At 50.8% G+C, this 19,107-nt stretch overlaps 1 protein-coding gene across 2 annotated transcripts in view; it reads left to right on the top strand.

Moving 5' to 3' along the window:
- The window catches only part of MRC2 (mannose receptor C type 2), a 74,320-nt gene that overhangs the window by 36,895 nt on the left and 18,318 nt on the right, over positions 1-19,107 (top strand). For both annotated transcript variants that reach the window (XM_010594547.3, XM_064270959.1), the window contains exons 2-10: positions 8,173-8,574; positions 9,416-9,589; positions 9,840-10,004; positions 10,221-10,334; positions 10,871-11,014; positions 14,510-14,698; positions 14,819-14,973; positions 16,999-17,106; positions 18,925-19,040. In XM_010594547.3, the coding sequence (XP_010592849.2) occupies positions 8,173-8,574; positions 9,416-9,589; positions 9,840-10,004; positions 10,221-10,334; positions 10,871-11,014; positions 14,510-14,698; positions 14,819-14,973; positions 16,999-17,106; positions 18,925-19,040 (1,567 nt within the window). The remainder of the gene's footprint in view (positions 1-8,172; positions 8,575-9,415; positions 9,590-9,839; positions 10,005-10,220; positions 10,335-10,870; positions 11,015-14,509; positions 14,699-14,818; positions 14,974-16,998; positions 17,107-18,924; positions 19,041-19,107) is intronic.

Genomic DNA, 19,107 nt, shown 5'->3' with positions numbered 1-19,107 from the left:
ATACTTTACTTTGTCTTCTCGAGAGGCCCTTTGAAATCTTCTGTTCAGTTCTTTTACTTCATCAGTTCTTCCTTTTGTTTTAGCTGCTCGATGCTCAAGACCAAATTTCAGAGTCTCCTCTGACATCCATCTTGGTCTTTTCTTTCTTTCCTGTCTTTTCAGTGACCTCTTGGTTTCTTCATGGATAGTGTCCTTGATGTTATTCCACAACTCGTCTGGTCTGCGGTCACTAGTGTTCAGTGCATCAAATCTATTTTTGAGATGGCCTCTAAATTCAGGTGGGATATACTCAAGGTCATATTTTGGCTCTCATGGACTTGCTCTGATTTTCTTCAGTTTCAGCCTGAACTTGCATATGAGCAATTGATGGTCTGTTCCACAGTCGGCCCCTAGCCTTGTTCTGACTGATGATATTGAGCTTTTCCATCGTCTCTTTCCACAGATGTAGTCAATTTGATTTCTGTGTGTTCCATCTGGCAAGGTCCATGTGTATAAGTTGCCGTTTATGTTGGTGAAAGAAGGTATTTGCAAGGAAGAAGTTGTTGGTCTTGCAAAATTCTATCATTTGATCTCTGGCATTGTTTCTATCACCAAGGCCGTATTTTCCAACCACTGATCCTTCTTCTTTGTTTCCAACTTTTGCATTCCAATCGCCAGTAATTATCAATGCATCTTGACTGCATGTTCGATCAATTTCAGACTGTAGCAGCTAATAAAAATCTTCTATTTCTTCATCTTTGGCCCTAGTCGTTGGTGCATAAATTTGAATAATAGTTGTATTAACTGGTCTTCCTTGTAGGCATATGGATATTATCCTATTACTGACAGCATTGTACTTCAGGATACATCTCGAAACGTTCTTTTTGATGATGAATGCGACACCATTCCTCTTCGAGTTGTCATTCCCAACATAGTAGACTATATGATTGTCTGATTCAAAATGGCCAATATCAGTCCATTTCAGCTCACTACTGCCTAGGATATCGATGTTTATGTGTTCCATTTCATTTTTGACGATTTCCCATTTTCCTAGATTCATACTTCGTACATTCAAAGTTCCGATTATTAATGGATGTTTGCAGCTGTTTCTTCTCATTTTGAGTCTTGCCACATCAGCAAATGAAGGTCCCGAAAGCTTTACTCCATCCACGTCATTAAGGTCGACTCTACTTTGAGGAAGCAACTCTTCCCCAGTCATCTTTTGAGTGCCTTCCAACCTGGGGGGCTCATCTTCCAGCACTGTGTCAGACAATGTTCCACTGCTATTCATAAGGTTTTCACTGGCTAATGCTTTTCAGAAGTAGACTGCCGGGTTCTTCTTCCTAGTCTGTCTTAGTCTGGAAGCTCAGCTGTAACCTGTCCTCCATGGGTGACCCTGCTGGTATCTGAATACCGGTGGCACAGCTTCCAGCATCACAGCAACATACAAGCCCCCACAGTACCACAAACTGACAGACACATGGGGGGTAAAGAAATATAGCTTGAGGCAATCAAAAGAAGGAAAGATTACTATCGCCCTTAAGTTACCTGGAAAATCCATTTCTGTTCAACACGTTACCCCAACTGTGCAGTCTCCAGTAGATCCAACCGGCTCTTTGCACACTTGTTGATGTGTTGCTTGCAACTTTTTCATGAATTACTTAATCAGTTCTTCCCAGCGTAAATGCCATGAGGACAGAGGCCATATTGTCTGACTTGTTTAATGGCCCTGTAGTAACTGGTATAGCACTTCATAAATGATTGTCATCTCCATGGGGCGAGAGAGGCCCAGGTAGAGTAGCCAGAATGGTGATAAGGAGTGTGGGCTGGAGGTGCAGCCTCCTGACACTTCATCTGAGAACACCCAGATGCTGCAACAGGCCCAAGAAGTTCATTATTAGTCTGATGGGTCAAAGGGATTCCTGGAGCGACAGCCTCCAGGGGAGTAAGGAGAAAGGGCCAGTGGTCAGGACTGTGAAAAAGCCTTGGGTTCCAAGACATGGGCCTGTGTGTTTATCAGAATTCTTTTGGTCACAAGGGACAGAAACTCAATGCATAAAGGGAATGTAGGAGCCCATGTGGCTGCAAAGCATCCTGGATGATTCACAGAATGGAGGGAAGAGCTGTAGGAACTCAGGGACAGGGACTGGGATTGGAATCCCACCGGGATTCCTCTCCTCCCATTTCTCAATTCTGCTAATTTCTGCTGCTTCTATTCCCTTTCTCGTCTACAGCAAAAAGGTCTTTTCTTCATGGTAGGGAACATGGCCATTGGCAGTCCCAGTTTACCAATCTCAACAGAAAGAGCAATTACCTGTCTTCCAGGCCAGAAGTGAGCCATATGCCCACCCACATAGCCAGAGGTGCAAGGCATATAAGAAGAAGGGAATGGTAAGTTTGCTGAGAAAGAAAACATCAGAGACTATGGGCAGCTACCTAAGTGAGGTCAAGGATTGTGTTATTCATCTTCACATCTTCAGTGTAGAGCCCAGTGCACTACCAGACCACAGGGCGATGAGAACAGGGATCATGTCTATATTATTCACCTCTGTGTCCCAGGTGCTAAGCACCATGCCTTAGCACCATCCATGAGATTCTTGATACATGTTTCTTAAAGCAATGAGTGAACCATACCCGGCTGGTACTCAATGTACAGTTCCCTGCCCAGCTTCATTCATTTATTCATTCAGTGAATGAGTACATATTGAGTCACAGTTTGATGCACAGCACTGTGTTGGGCATGGTAGAAGAACACCAGCAAAATACAAGAGGTTGTCTTTGTCCTTGGTGAGGACAATACAAAAGGAGGACACTATCAAGATCCTAATGAGGTGGGCACCCTGTGAGGTGGGCAATTTCATTCTCTGCCCTGACACCTGATGCCCCAGGGGCATATGGAGAGGGGCTTGGGGGGTGAGTAAGTTTGGGGAGGTCTTTTCAGGATGGAGGCATCAGAGCTGTGCACCTCGCGCTCCCTCTCCCTGCCTCATGCCCTGGGTGAGATCACATATGCAAAGAATGCAGCCCAGTTCTTAAAATTCCCTGTTCCCTTCCCTCTCCCCTTCCTTAGCATTTCCAGCTCAGTTTGCTTTCTCCCTTTATTGGGCCCTGAAGAAATAGCCTCCTTTCTATGAGGGCCAAGGCCTGCCCCTTGACTTTGGTGGAAACTGCTCCCCTGAGAGCGCCCCCCTCAGCTCAGCAGAGTCCCTGGGATCTACCTACGAGAATTCCCCTCAGCCTCTCCTTTGCTTTGTACCTCTCCTGCAGGCCTTCTCTGCCTTCAAATTCCTCACCCTCTTCTCATTTACTGCCAAGGCAGCTCTGTGGCCTGCACTCTTCATTCTCTGCCTCCTCCGGATCCTCCTGTGCCTTCAGATCTCTGTACAGATGGAGTCTCCCTGTCCCTGGAGGGCACAGCGCTCCCTCCTACGCCCTCAGACACCTAGGATTCCAAGGGCTTGTTTGCCCTCACCTCCTGCCACGTCCAAACCCACTGTTCTTCTCTAGGTAGATTATAAATCCTGTGAGGGTAGGGACGGTGCTGTGTGTTTCCTTGTGGCCCCAGGTTCTGGAACATGCCCTGCACGTAGCAGGAGCTCCAGGAAGAAATGTGGATTTGAACCCAGAACCTAGGACATCGGAGGGAGAAGGGGCCTTGCAGCCATGTATCATGTGACAGGGGAGAAAATCCTCCCCTCTTTGGGGCTCAGTTTTCTCTTCTGGCACGTGAAGGGTGTTTGGCCTGATACTGGGATTGGCCTCTCTCGATTAACACGGACCTGTTTAGGACCCTTCATTTGCCATTCGTTACCTATGCTAATAGCCTGATTTTAATTGCTTTAGTATGGGTGTGGGTTTTCTGGTTGGGGAGGTGGGGAAGATATGTTGCCCTTGGGCTGTTGCAGACTCCCACGGAATTTTGAGCTGCATCGTCCAGTCCTATCTCTGAGAAAGCATCTACAAAGGCAAGCAGTATTTTCTTCCTTTTCCTGCCCCAGGCCCTTTCCCTGCTCCTGCCAAGGGCCCCTTTCTGTTACTTCTGATTGTCTTTCAGGAGTGGAGTTTCTGAGAATCAAATATGAAATCTTTAAAAGAAATTTGGGGAAGTCTGGGTCAAATTCCAGAGAGTGGTTGGAAAGGAAGGAGCAGGCTGAGGGGAGGGGGCCCAAAGACAGGTGGGGAAGCAGGATTAGCTGTGGCAATTGCCCTGATGGTCCTTCAGGAAGCTCATCTATGTCTTGCCCAGAAAGGACCCCCATCCCAGCGCTGCCAGAGGGTAGAGGGACCAGCGTTCTTACCCCACCCATTCTCCCACCAGTAGTGTTTTGACCACTTAGTGAAAGAAGCTGTGGGCACCGTGTTTTAGAAAATTTAACTTGGCAGCTGGGACAAGGAGCAGAAAGATGGGCTGGTTGGTTGTGATTGTCATATATTCATGAGATTCATTCATTTGTTCATTTAGTACTGATTAAGCACTACTGTGTGTCAGGCAGAGTTATAGCTACCGGGGATATAGTGGTGGACAAAACAGAAATTCCTCAAGGAGCTTATGAACTAGAGAAGAGACATGGAAAATAAACAAGAACATGTCAAATAACAGCTTCTGGTTTCAGAAATGGCAGAGTAGCTTAAATCAAACTAACTCTCTGGCCAAGAATGCTTAGAGACTCAGGATAAAATACAAAATACAGTGGTTTGAAGGCACTGGAGATCAATCAAAAGCAGGCAGATGCTCCAGGGACTACTACCTTCTTTGCCATGAGATCAGAAGAGATGAATGGTGCCTTGGCTACCATTACTGAATGTTTTGATTGAGGACCGAATAGTTGGATCTTGATCAAAAGGAGGAAAAAATGTGGAACAGAACTTCAAATTCTTATTGGAAACCACTCTTACTGTATACATTGAGACTAGAGGAACCCCTGAAGCTACTACCTGGAAACAACATTTAAGCCTTGAGCCGAAACTATCCCCTGAAGTCATCTTTAAACAACTAGCTCGTTTAATAAAGAATGTTTACCTTGAGCAGTTTGCTCTGTTAAGGAATTATCTATATGAGATTAAATGGAAAACAGTAACTCTAAAACACAGGCGAGAACTTTAAGGGACAGAGAGTCCTAACAGTGGTGAAACAATATGGGCAGAGATAGGGAGAATGGTGACATATGTGAAGTATGTAACCATTGTCAGTGAACCATACATGGAAATATTATTGAATGGGAATATGTTTGGTTGTGTATATTTTCACCAAAAAGGAGGAAAAAAAGGCAATTGCTGGGGAGGAAACAGTTCTTGAAAGACGGAAAGCAAACTAGGTGAGCACCGTATTTACCCGGCTTTTTTCCCAGAGAACACTGCCCACTTTGAGAAGCTCAAACAGAAAGTGACAGTTCTACTGGTCTGAAGAAACAGAAGTCAGAGTTTGAGGCTACTAGAAGGGTTAGAAATTGAGAGAGAAAATTCCAGAAGGGAAAGAGCCAAGGAGATATCCTCTTACAAATTCTCCTCCAGTCCTTGGTGACTTCATGTGTGCAGAGTAAGAATCTAAGGAACCCAGCAAGAAACCGCAGTTGAGAGGAGAGATTTCAGTTGCTCCCTGGTGCTGAGGAAACAAAGTTTGAAATTCAAGTTCCACTAAGTTAGAGGGGCTTGGTAATTGCTTCCAGTCTTCCTCTGAAACCCTAGAAGAGCCTCACCTTATGACTAAATCCAAGGCTAAGGACCACACCCTAGGACTAGGGGCAAAACTAAAACAACCTCAACCTAAGAGAACCTAAAACGAATCCTCCCACAGGATCAAGATGATCCACCAGTAATTTGGCTGTCTGTTAGAACAAAAGTTGACATTCTGTATAGGAAGATTTAAAAAAAAAAAAAAAAAATCCAAATTCCCTGTAACATATCATCCACAATGTCTAGTATACAATAATAATAATAAAAACCCAGGCTCCATATAACATCATCCACAATGTTCAGTATACAATAAAAATTACTAGTCATGCAAGCTGCAGAAAAAAGCAACCTATAATCAAGAGGAAAAATAGTCCATAGACACAGACTCAGAGATGATCCAGATGTTGAAAAAAATATCAGATAATAAGTGCTGTGAAGAGAATAAAAATAAAGTGATTTGATAGAGAGTAACTGTGTGGTTATTTCAGGCTAGGAGGTTAGGTAGGGACTCCCTAAAGCGATGACATTTATTTTGAAACATGAAATGCCAGGCACAGGAAACAGTACAAAGACCCTGAGGCAGGAAAGAGCCAAGTTTGTTCAAAGAAGAGCAAAGATGTCAGTGTGGCTTGAGCAAGGGGAAGTAGTACAAGATCAGGTAGGCAGGACCAGATCATATAAAACCTTGAATCCTATAGTAAGGAGTTTGAATTTTATTCAAAGTTTGATAATGAATCTTTGAAGGATTTTAAGCAGGATAGAGACTTATCTGTATGTGCTTTCACTATGATTGAAGCTGACTGTCATCGCAAACATTTAAGAACGAATTGCATTTCATTTTTTAAACCACCTACATGTATCTTTTTTTCTACTGAGTTGTTGGTATTTTCTCTACAATTTATTATTTCTTGGGGGTAGAAGTTCTTTTTATATGATGAAATTACCTGTTTCTAATAAGTTGCTTATATTTGTCATTTGAATTTTTACTTTGTTTATGGCATTTTTTTGTCATGAAAAAATGTTAATTCCAGTATCATTGAATTCATCACTTTTTTTGGTGACCTTCAACACTCCAATATTATTAAAAAGCAAAATTGCCAGTAATTTTTTTCTAGAAATGATTTACATCTTTAAAAGCTTATTCCAAGTGCCCATGGAGAATGGGCTATAGAGAGATGGTGAGGGCAGCACGTTGGAACAGAAAGAGCTTGGGTTTTGGACTCAGGAGAGTGGGGTCAAGTTTCAGCTGTATCCCTTACCAGCCTTATGACTCTATGACTCTGCTCAAACTGCTCCACTACCCTAAGTCAATTTCTTTACCTTTAACATTTACAGCACTCTTCTTATGTGCAGACCCTGTTCCAAACATTTAATCTTATGATGAGGGAACTGAGATAGAGAGATGTTAAGCAACTTGTTACACATTAAGTGGCACAGCTGAGATTTAAACTCTAGCAATCTGATTCATGCTTTTAAGGCTTGAAAGTTATCCTGAGGAACCTGTGGCTAATGGATATAGAAGTCCTTTGGAATATGCTGGATGCGTATATGGACTTAAGTGGCAGCCGGGAAACAAAAGGGAGATGGTGAAACGTGGGGGTTAAAAGCACAGACTTTGAAAGGAGTTAGAGAAACCTGGGTTTGCTTACTGGCTGTGTAATCACCAGCAGGTCACTCCATGTCTCTAAGTCTCAGTTTATCTCTTATATTTTTTAATAGCTTGGCTGAGATATAGTTCACATATCATAAAAGTCACCCATATGAAGTATACAGCTGAGTGATTTTGAGCATATTCAGTGTGCGATCATCGTGACAATCTAATTTTAGAACATTCCATCACCCCTGAAAGTCACCCCAGGCCTTTAGCAATCACACCCCATTCCTGCCACCCTAACCCAGCCTGCCAAAGAGCTAAGATGATCATCCAAAAAAATGAGTGAAATGGTTATGGGGGGCATGAATGGGTGGATATGGGGGGGCAGTGAATGGTTTGAGATGATCCTAGAGGGAGAAAGGGATGGAGCTTGGGAAGCTGAGAGGCAAGAGGGGAGAGTGAGACACAGTGACTCAAGCCGAGAAGAACAGTGGCGGAAGAACCCAGAAATTGGGATTGAGGTCGAGATGCATGTGATGTAAGCCCCTCCACTGCTCCTCATTTAAAGTATATAGTACTTTATATATAAAAGTATATAGTACTCAGCTTGTCAAATGGAATTTGACAAGTATATACTACTCAGAAAAGTATATAGTACTCAGCTTGTCAAATGGAGTTGGGTTTGCTTTTGGAGGTGGGACACAGGGCTGAGTCTTGCCTCTGGGTGGGCATGAGGCTAGAATAGAGGCTGGCCATGCAGGCTTCACCTTATTGGGGTGCAGGGGAATAGTAATGCCTCCGACGCCACCCCAAATGTCAGTGGCAAGAACTGAGCAATCTAACACTAGAGAAGGCAGCACCAGCTGTCAGAGGCCAGCCAGAGAGCCCCTGTGATGGTCTCACGTCCGTCCTGCCTTCCCTTCCAGAACCCAACGTCTTCCTCATCTTCAACCATGGACTGCAGGGCTGCCTGGAGGCCCAGGGTGGGCAGGTCAGAGTGACCGCAGCCTGCAATGCCAGTCTCCCTGCCCAGCGCTGGAAGTGGGTCTCCCGAAATCGGCTCTTCAACCTGGGTGCCATGCAGTGCCTAGGCACAGGCTGGCCAGGCACCAATACTACAGCCTCCCTGGGCATGTACGAGTGCGACCGGGAGGCACTGAACCTTCGCTGGCACTGTAGCACATTGGGTGACCAACTGTCCCTGCTCCTGGGGGGCCGCGCCAGCAATGCCACCAAGGCTGGCACCCCTGAGCGTGGTGACCAGACCCGCAGCGGCCAGTGGCACATCTATGGCAGCGATGAAGATCTGTGTGCTCGGCCCTACTATGGTGAGGGGCTGCTTGTGGGGGAGGGGTGGTGCCACCAGGGGCCAGGGGTGGAGGGAACTGGAGCCACAAAAGGACAGGCTCTGGGGAAATGGGGCCTTTACAGCCCGCCTCCACAGACCCTTTGAAATCACATCTTTAATTTTAATAGAAAGCATTGTGAAATAATTAAGAAAATTAACTTAAAATCACTTAAGTTATTTTTCAAAACTGCAAAATTAATACATGTTTGTAAAGACTTCAAACAGTACAAAAGTGTATAAAGCAAAATTAAATGAAAATTCCCTTCCTCCAGGACTACTCCCCAGGGGAGACCCCAGGGTAAACCCCCCAGGTGTCCTTATCCCCATTTTGCAGGTGGTGAATGGGGGCCAGAGTCACCTGTTGAGAGGTCTCTTGTGGTGGGCAGCCTTCATCCTGGGGGTCCTTTCCCTGGAAGCCATCCTGAGTTACAAGACGGAACTTTGAGGGGAGGGATACTCTGGGTATGGAGAGGGAGTCCCTGGGCTCGGGGGCTGAGCGAGAATTCCATCTGGCTCAGCCCTTCTGTGGGTGACTTGGAGACTCCCTCACCCAGCTGGACTTCAGACATAAGGTGCCACCAGGCACTGGGGGAGCCCCTTCCCAGCCCTATGGGATGAGCAGGGGGCCTCTCCTGGGCTCCTGGTCTGACCTGAGGGCCGAGGGAGCCTTACACCCACTGTCTGCCGTTGCCTCCTTCTATTCTTTCCTGACCACTGCCCGACCCCTGTTCCCTAGGTTATAGGGATTTTTCCCTGAGGGGCGTGAGGGTGGGCAGCCTCTGGCATCCAGATGCCAAGGGCCTGGCTTCCCTCCCCTGCAGAGGTCTACACCATCCAAGGAAACTCCCATGGGAAGCCATGTACCATCCCCTTCAAGTACGACAACCAGTGGTTCCACGGCTGTACCAGCACAGGTCGTGAGGACGGCCACCTGTGGTGTGCTACCACCCAGGACTATGGCAAGGAGGAGCGCTGGGGCTTCTGCCCCATCAAGAGTGAGAGCAGGGCGGGTGGGCAGGGCCAGAGGGCTCATGGAGGGAGGCTTGTGCTGAGGGGACTCTGGGGCCAGGAACTGGGGAGGGAGTCAATATGGGCGGGAGAACTTTTGAGACTAGGATGTGAACTGGCCCCTCCTCCTGCCATGGAGCAGCCAGTTCGGGGTCTCTGTACTCCCTGAGGGACCCCGGAGTGGGCCCTGAAGTGGAGAGCTGGGGAAGGATCCATGTCCAGCTGTCTTGGTGGCAGGTAATGACTGTGAGACCTTCTGGGACAAGGACCAGCTGACTGACAGCTGCTACCAGTTTAATTTCCAGTCCACGCTGTCATGGAGGGAAGCCTGGGCCAGCTGTGAGCAGCAGGGGGCTGACCTGCTTAGCATCACGGAGATCCACGAGCAGACCTACATCAACGGTGAGGGGGCGAGCAGTCCCCCTGAGCCCGCAGGCTGATTGGCTGGGGTCTGATTCATCCTGGGGGCAGGGCGGGGCAGCTGGCGACTGAGACCTCTGTCCCCACCTCTGGAGGACCCTGAGCCCCTTCTGCTTATAGGGGTGCTGATGGTAGGGGCAGGGCAGGGTGGGAGGGCTGAGGGAGGGCTGCCCCTTCTCATTGCCCCTTTGCTTTCAGGGCTCCTCACGGGCTATAGCTCCACACTCTGGATTGGCCTCAATGACCTGGACACCAGTGGTGGCTGGCAGTGGTCGGACAACTCGCCCCTCAAGTACCTCAACTGGGAGAGTGGTGAGGCGCGGGGGTCGGGGCTCAGGGCACCTGGGGACTCAGAAAACACCTCCACGGGGAGCAGCGATTGTGTGTTTGTGTGTGTTGGGGGGCTTAGATGTCTGACCCCTCCTGACCTGGGCCCAGCTAGCCTGTGCAGTACCTTTGTGTGAATTAGGAACTGAATCCTGTCTTCTAGGCAGACACAGCTCTGCCCCAGGGTATAGGGCTTGGTGGCTGCACTAGATTTCGGCCCCCACAGCCCCATAGCAGGCATCTTTGTGTAGTGAGCACCAATGTACCAGCAGCCTGGCCAGGGAGGCAGGGGTAGGGCTGGTACTGGCCCGGTTGCTGGGTGGAGAGTTCAGGAGGATGGTGCAGGTTAGACAATGGTGGAGGGCCCTGTGGTGCCCAGCAAGGGAGGGCCAGAGCAGCGAGCTCTCTGGCTGGCTCAGGCCACCGAGGGAAGGAGGCAGGCGGGGGTTCTGGGAAAGGCTCAAGGGGACAAGGGGTGAGCTTTTCTCTCCTGAGATGCTAGTGCCTTGCCCTCCCCACAGATCAGCCAGACAATCCCAGTGATGAGAACTGTGGGGTGATTCGTACCGAGTCCGCTGGTGGCTGGCAGAACCGTGACTGCAGCATTGCATTGCCCTATGTGTGCAAGAAGAAACCTAACGCCACTGTGGAGCCTACCCCTCCAGGTGAGCCCACCCTCCAGGTGAGCCTGCCCCTGCAGGAGAATCCACCCCTCCAGGACAGCCTGTCCCTCCAGGTGAGCCCACACCCCCAGGTGACCCTACCCTCCAGGTGAGTCCACCCCTCCAGGTGAGTCTGCTCCTCAAGGCAAGCCCATACCCCCAGGTAAGCCCACCCCCCCCTTGAGCCCACCCTCCAGGAGAGTCTGCCCCTTCAGGTGAGCCCATCCCTCCAGATGAGCCCACACCCCCAGGTGAGCCCAACCCCCAGGTAAGCCCTCCCCTCCAGGTGAGCCCATACCCCCAGGTGAGCCCATTTCCCAGGTGAGTCCTCCCCTGCAGGCGAGCCCACCCCCAGGTGAGCCTACCCATCCAGGATGGTCAAATGGGAGTGGGGCTCACCAGGGCCATAGCCACTGCTGGCCCTGCCTCTTCTCTCGCTACCTCCACAGCACAGGGTGACTGATCCTTTGTTATTTAACTGTTCAGCTAAAGTCTGAACAAGGTGGAATGTGCTATTCATTCATCCCAAGAACATTTGCTGAGAGCTGTGTTAAAGGTTGGCAGTCCTCACCTACCCTTGCCGAGGTGTGTCTGCTGGAGGTAACAGACATCTCAACATGCAATGAGAATATGCTGAGTTTGGTGCTATTCTAGAAATGCATAGAATAAGTGATAGATGGGCCTAGAGAAGAAATTAAGCTTCTGAGAGATTTCAGGAAAATTTTAATGGAAATTTGAGCTTTTCAAGTTAAGTTCAAAAGGCATAAAAAGGCAGGAGGAGGGCATTCCATGTAGAAGGAACTGGGTGTCCAAAGATGCAGGGACATTGGAACACACAGCAGCTTTAGGGGACAGAGAATAGTTCGGTTTGGCTGGATTATAGCGTTTTACTGCTTAGAGCGTGGCCGCCAACCAGCAGCATAGCACCCGGTGGGAGCCTGTTAGAAATGCAGAACCTCAGGCCCACCCCAGACTGACTGACTCAGAACCTGCATTAAACAAGATCCTCAGGTGATTCATGTACACCTACAGTCTGAGATGCGCAGGCTTAGAGAGGAAGGTGAACAGATGCGTTTAGAAAGGCAGGTTGCGGCCAGTCCATGAAGAGTCCTGGCTGTTTGGAAAATTTGGGTGGTGCCAGGTAGCCGTGGGGAGCCTTAGCAGGCTTTTAAGCCAGGGAGTGTCTTGCTCACATTAGTGATTCATAGAAATCGCTCTGGGGCAGGGGCGGATTAACCAGTAAACACAGTACGCATGGGTTTAATTGTTTACTTACTAATCTGTAGTGCACAATTTCACATGGGTTTCACCACATCTTTGAGCAAGGAGCTCAAAGATGAGCAGTCTCTGAGGTGTGGAGGCCTCACCTGCAAAAGGACAAACGCAGCCCCCTGCAGGGCTGTAAGCAAGGCTGGAGACCTGGCCTCGCTGAGAGAGACCTCTGAGTAGGTGGGGGGCGTTAATCCATAGATTGGAGGCTACTGCAGTAGTCTGGGTGGCTATGGGGATGGTGAAGAGGGGCGTTTTACACGGGAAATACTGCAAAGCCGGAAAAAAAAATCCACAAACCTACAGCAAGTAAAGAACATAGAGCAAAACTAATGCTGCTGACCATTGAAGCCTTGCCAAAGGTTAATTCAGGGCTGCCAGCTGCTTCCGCAATGCCCTAGGGGGTCAGGAGCAAAGGCTTAAAATATCGGCACCCCACATCGGCAGCACCTCACCTCTAGCAGGAGGGGGCCTGGGGCTGGCACCAATCCCAAATCTTTCCAGAAGCTGCTTTCTGAAGGAGGGAGGGCCTTGCCTAGCCTGCCCTGTGGCCCCCAGCTGGACTGGCCCCTCGCCAAGTCCCCTGTTCCCTGGATCTGCCCAGTGCAGCCCCTGTGGGGAGCCTTCCTCCGGGTGCCCCCAGGCCTGCAGATACCCCTTTACGCCTGTGGCCCGTGATTTCCTCCCTCACCCCAGCACACATCTTTCTGCATGAGGCACGGTCTCCAGGCGGGTGTTTGGGCGGCTTCTCCCTTCCAGATCTCACCACTCAAGTCCTGTCATTCAAAAGGCGAGTGCCTTCGTGCACGGAAGCACCCGCATTTCCTGAGCTCAGGTCCTCCAAGCGCCCAAAGCGGCCCTCTGGGGTCAGAACACCCACGCATCTCGCGGTTCTGTCTGCGGGCAGCCTTGAGTCTTAGCTCATTGGCTAACTAGAGATGATTGACAGCTCATGAGCCTAGGAGTGAGCCCACTCAGGCTGTCAGCCCCACCTGCTTTGCGAGGTTTCCAGGAAACGGTCTGGGTGATACCTGGAAAGATCCCAGAATGGAGCGGATCCCAGAATCCCAGTCTGGTGCGCTGCTTCGAGTGGGCACACGCTCTGCCGCCCGGCCAGCAGAGTCCTGCCCAAGCCTTACACTGTGGGTGGCTTGGTGAAGACCTGTCTTCTCTTGCCAAGGCCCAAGTAAGGGCCTTGCCCTCAGACCCCTTTTTCCTAGAGCTCTGGCTACAAGGTGAACATGAAATACATGGAAATGGGAGCAAGGAAGGGCCAGGCCATTAGTTTCTCAGCCATGGGGTGCAAGGTCAGGGAGGGAGCAAGAGGAGAAATCCTAGGTGGTGGAGGGATGACATCACTCCCGGCCATTCAGCAGTGACTCCCTCATCCCCACCCCTGTGCTCAATATGGGCCTAACTGAGCCCCATTAGTAGCTCAAGGGCCTTGCTCCCCATTCCCTTCAGCCTGGGCTGCACAGAGCTGCAATTAATAAGTTATTTGGAATCGACTTGACGGCACTGGGTTTGAGATAATAGTGGTTCCGTCTATTGAGCTACGTGGACGTGAGCCAAGCTTGAATCTTGCAGCAGGAAACCTGTTGATAGAGAAGAAACTGAGGCTCACGAGACTCTAGGGAAAGGGGTCTGAGAGCAGCTGAGGCAGACAACCCCTCACTTGGGCCTTGACAAGAGAAAACAGGCCTTCACCAAGCCCCGACAATGTCAGGCTCAGGAGTGGCCTGCCCTGACTCCTGACCCATTTCATTCTGAATTCTGGCGGTCTGAGTCAGAGAGTCCGTCCTGTCTCAGGTAGACTCTCCCACCACCTCCTGGGCCTCCAGCAGCCTTGTTGTTGGTTGCCATTGAGTTGATTCCAACTCAAGCAGCCACATGTAATGGAGTGGAACTGCCCCGTAGGGTTTTGTTGGCTGTGATCTTTAGGGAAGCACATCTCCAGCTCTTTGTCTCAGGGAGCCAGTGGGTGGGTTTGAACCATCAACTTTTCGGTTAGCAGCCTAGCACTTAACCATTGCAGCACCAGGGCTACTTCCAGCAACCCTGGAGGGGTTTATTTTTTCAGTGTCTCCAAGGCTTGCCCTGGTGAGGAAGGCTGATCTGGGATAGGTTCGGAAGGAGGTGAATTCGGGTCCTGCTCTGTGTTGACACCAGTGGGTGGGTGCCCGGCTGGGCAGCTGGGTTCCTGAGTAGCGGCCTCGCCGGTCTCTGCAGACGTGTGGGCCAATGTGAAGGTGGAGTGCGAGCCGAGCTGGCAGCCCTTCCAGGGCCACTGCTACCGCCTGCAGGCCGAGAAGCGCAGCTGGCAGGAGTCCAAGAAGGCGTGTCTGCGCGGTGGTGGTGACCTGCTCAGCATTCACAGCATGGCCGAGCTGGAGTTCATCACCAAGCAGATCAAACAGGGTGAGGGGCTGCCCGTGCACATGCCTGGGTGGAGGGCAGAAGGCCAGCGGCTGCCCCTCCCTGTCCTGCTGTTGAGGGAAGCTGACCCCTGATGTCCCTTCTCCCCTGATGCACCCCTAGAGGTGGAGGAACTATGGATCGGCCTTAATGATTTGAAACTGCAGATGAATTTTGAGTGGTCTGACGGAAGCCTGGTGAGCTTCACCCACTGGCACCCCTTTGAGCCCAACAACTTCCGAGATAGCCTGGAGGACTGTGTCACCATCTGGGGGCCGGTGAGACTCCCCTTTCCCTCGCACAGGGCCCCAAAGGACGCCCCCACCCTTCTGGTGCCTGCCTGGCTGCAGAACGTGTCTTAGTGTGGGCAGCCCATACCCCCGCCTCCCCCAGCCTCTGAACATCCCAGATTAGCGTCTGTCTTTGGCCACCCCGCCATTATTCTCTCAGCAGTCCCCCTCCCCTCCACAGGGAGAGACTGCCTGGGGTTGAGTCCTATCTTCACCCGTAACTAGCTGGGTCACCTTAGGCAAGTTACTTAACCTCTCCAACTCATAGCAACCCTAAGGACAGAGTAGAGCTGCCCCATAGGGTTTCCAAGGCTGTAATCTTTATGGAAGCAGACTACCACATTGTTTTCCGGACAAGCAGGCCATGGGTTCGAACTACTGACCTTTTGGTTAGCAGCCAAGCGCTTAACCACTGCAGCACCAGGGCTCCTGTTGGGAGGATTAAAGGAGTTAATTCTTATAAAGCCTGAGGATCCTGCCTGGCACGTTCTTGGTCTCTTGCCAGCTGTGTCTCCCTACCAGCAGGTGGCATCAGAACACACATTATTAGTGGATATGCCCCCAAAGCCGGACTGCTCTGCCAACACCTGCCCCCAGACCCCTACCCAGCTCAGGGATCTGTCTTTTTAAGAAATCATGGGGTCGTGACTATTTGCCACAATTTTGGCTCAAATGCAGTGTGGGTAGATGAAGGAACCAACACAGAGTTTCCAGCAGAGATTAAAACCAAAACCAAAAATCAAACCCATTGCCATCGAGTTGATTCTGACTCATAGCGACCCTATAGGACAGAGTAGAACTGCCCCAGCAGAGACTAAAAAACTAGAGACCATTTAAAAAGTGGGACGAAGCCATAGGGACAGATCCCTGTCCCAGGGACAGATAAGACATTTGGCGTCAGATACTGCAAACGTCACCAGGGCCTGTAGCAACCAAGCCATCTGGCTTAGGGGATTGTTTTAGTTTCTTAATGCCGCTATTACAGAAATACCATAAGTGGGTGGCTTTAATTAACAGAAATTTATTTTTCTCACAGTTTCGGGGTTAGAAGTCCAAATTCAGGGCGCTGGCTCCAGGGGAAGGCTCTCTGGCCAGTCTGGAGGAAAGTTCTCTCTTCTCAGTGTTTCTTGGAGATACCCACCTTTCCCCCATTCCTGCTTCCTTCTGCGCCTAAGCGGCTCCTCTTATATCTCCAAAGTGCTTGGCTTAAGACGCCCTACGCTGATATAGCCACGTTAACATAACAAAGAAAACTCTGTTCCCAGATGGGACCATATCCACATGTATAGGGTTTAGGATTTACAACACATCATTTTGGGGAACACAATTTCAGTCCATAACAGGGATGCTGTTAAAAAATTAACAATTATTTATTGAGTGCCTACTACATGCCAGGCATTCTCTTTGGTGCTGGGGGTACAAACACCTCTGCCCTAGGGTGGAGCTTAAAGGCAGGCAAACTGCTAGTGGGGAGGCTGTGGACGCTGAGGAAGACTAAGGTAGATTAGGGGCGGAGGACTAAACTCTTCAGCTTTATCGGTTGAGGTTTGGCTCTGGGTACGAAGGGCTCTGCCCACCCTGGGTATATAGGTACTAGCTGGACACTTTCCAAACTGGACGTCTCGTCTGTCAGTCCTGCCGTGGCTTCCACTAACACCTTTAGCCAGTTTGTCCTTGATGTTTATAAAGTGGGCTGTAAATAATTTGAAAGAACCCCCCCCCACCACCATTTAGAGGGTATTTGTCAGTTTCAGGGCATTTGCACATCTGTTACTTCATTTGTGCTGCTAAAACCCAAAACCAAATCCATTGCTGTCGAGTAGATTCCGACTCATAGCCACCCTACCGGACAGAGTAGAACTGCCTGACTGTATGCTTTTTACCTTCTGGGACACAGATTCAGAATCATACAGCAAGTCAGAAGCAAGGCCAGGCCTAGAGACCAGGTTTGCTGAGGGTTTGGGAAATGTGGGGCTGGGGGCCCTGAGACTCTCCCCCACCCTGTGTCCCTAGGAGGGTCGCTGGAATGACAGTCCCTGTAACCAGTCCTTGCCATCCATCTGCAAGAAGGCAGGTCAGTTGAGCCAGGGCACTGCCGACGAGGATCATGGCTGCCGGAAGGTGAGGGTGTTTCCAGAGCTGCCCTGCAGCCTTGCAGGCATCCTCCTGTCCTCGTGCTCTGTTCCTGAGGGAGAGATGGGGGGTGGGAGGGTGGGGGGCTGTTGGGAGGAAGCAGAACTCCTCACCCCCAACCCCAAGTAGGTGGGGGCGAGTGTTCCCGAGTCCTGCACAGTCATCCTCAACTGGGGCTGCTGGCTGGAGCCCACATCCTCCACGCACCCCATCTGCCATCACATCTGTCTTTGCTGGCACACGCCATGCTTGTCAGTTCTTCTGGGAGAAAGAGGGTTATTCTGAGTGGGAGTGTGTCTTCCCCTGCTTGTGCTTCTAGCCCCGTGGGCTTTCTGAAGATGCTTAGGGAGCTAGGAAGGGAATTCAGGAATGAATGAGTGGATAAACGGCAGGATGCTGAGTGTATGAGTGAGCATGAGTGAGGGAGCCATCTTTCCTCCGCCAGTTCTCCTGGGCTCCCACCTCCCAGGCTGCTCACCAAGCAAGGGTGTGTGCCGTGTGGATGTGTATGGGGGGGTGGGGGGGGATTGCTCATAAAGGACACTTTGTGGTGTTTTGGTCCCTGATGGCTCCATCTGCCGGGCCGGCAGCCATGCTCCTCCTTCTGGTCCCTTGCTGCCAGCCTGGCTCCTCAGTCTGTTTTCCTTTGCATTAAGCCTCCTTACCACACCACACACCACCCCTCCAATACCCTAAACCCTCCCAGGGGAAGGAGCAAGAAATGCCAATAGACGTGACCTCCAGTGGGGGAAGAGGAAGAGAGCAGGCAGGAGCCCCGCTGAGGAGTCTGGGGGGTCAGCATGGTTGCATGGTTGGGGACAAGCCCAGGGGCTGTGTCCTCAGGGTGTGGTGGGGCAGGAGTTATTAACTACCCCATGCCAGGAGAGCCAGGGAGCTCAGCACAGCCTCTGCTGAGCATATGGCTGCACCCCTCAGCACGCACACCCCTGCTTCCCTTCTGCCCTGGCTTCTGCCCAGGGGGCTGTGTCTCCCTTTCTCCCCCAACCTCTAGCCTACTCCTGGCCTGCCAGGCCCATTCCCAAGACCTCCTGAGATGAAGCCTCTGGTGTCGCTTAGGAGGAGCAGTGTGGGTTCAAGTTCAGGCTCCACCTATACCATCTCTATGACTGTGGACAGGTCACTTGATTTCTCTGAGCCTTAGTTCCTCATCTATAAAGCGGGGCTCTTGGTGTTTGGGAGCAGAGAGCTGCTCAGGGTGGCCCTTGGGAAGAGAGCTCTGTGGATTTAAACCCTGCTGCGCTACATAGGTGAGCCAGCCCTCGGGAGCCCACTCTGCCTGTGGGGGCCTCTGCTCTGCAGCCTTGCTGCTTCTCCCTGAGGGCTCCCTCTGGGCCAGGCACCTCCTCTGCTCACTCTAACTTTCCAGGGCCGTGATGATTACGCAGCCCCCTACATCCTGGCAAATTGCCCCAGCTTTTTGGCTCTGGTTCCCTAGCCACCTGGCAATCTCCCCACTGTGTCTCTTGGTTTAAATGCCCAAGAGAGGAATCCAATGAGTTGCTCATCTTTCTGAGCCGGGTCACCAGCCCCGTCACTGGCTGCCTCCCGGTCAGCCAACCTTCGTCCATGCTTCCTCCCATGGGCTGATGAGCGGTGGGCAGTGGAAGGAGGGGTTGTGGGGAGTGACCAAGTACAGCCATAGGAACTGCTATCCCCCTGTCCTGTGTCCAAGCCTGTGGTACATTCAGTGATGTCACTGATTGCCCCCCTTACCCCAGGATTTGTAGGTGAGGGAAGAGAAGCCCTATCCCAGACGCCCCTCTTCTGCCCACTCTCTTGAGCCAGGGTTGGACATGGCACAGCCCATCCTGCTACTGGCTGGGAGAGGACCAAGTGACCTACAGTGAGGCCCGGCGCCTGTGCACGGACCATGGCTCCCAGCTGGTCACCATCACCAACAGGTACAGGCAGGGGCTGGAGTCCTGGCCAGCTATGACCACATCCTGGCCTAATGCCCCTCCACCAAAT

This window comes from Loxodonta africana, chromosome 18 (genome assembly GCF_030014295.1).
Source record: "Loxodonta africana isolate mLoxAfr1 chromosome 18, mLoxAfr1.hap2, whole genome shotgun sequence".
Taxonomy (NCBI): domain Eukaryota; kingdom Metazoa; phylum Chordata; class Mammalia; order Proboscidea; family Elephantidae; genus Loxodonta; species Loxodonta africana.
The sequence above is the reverse complement of the archived record's forward strand: the minus strand, read 5'-3'. Positions and strand labels throughout refer to the sequence as shown.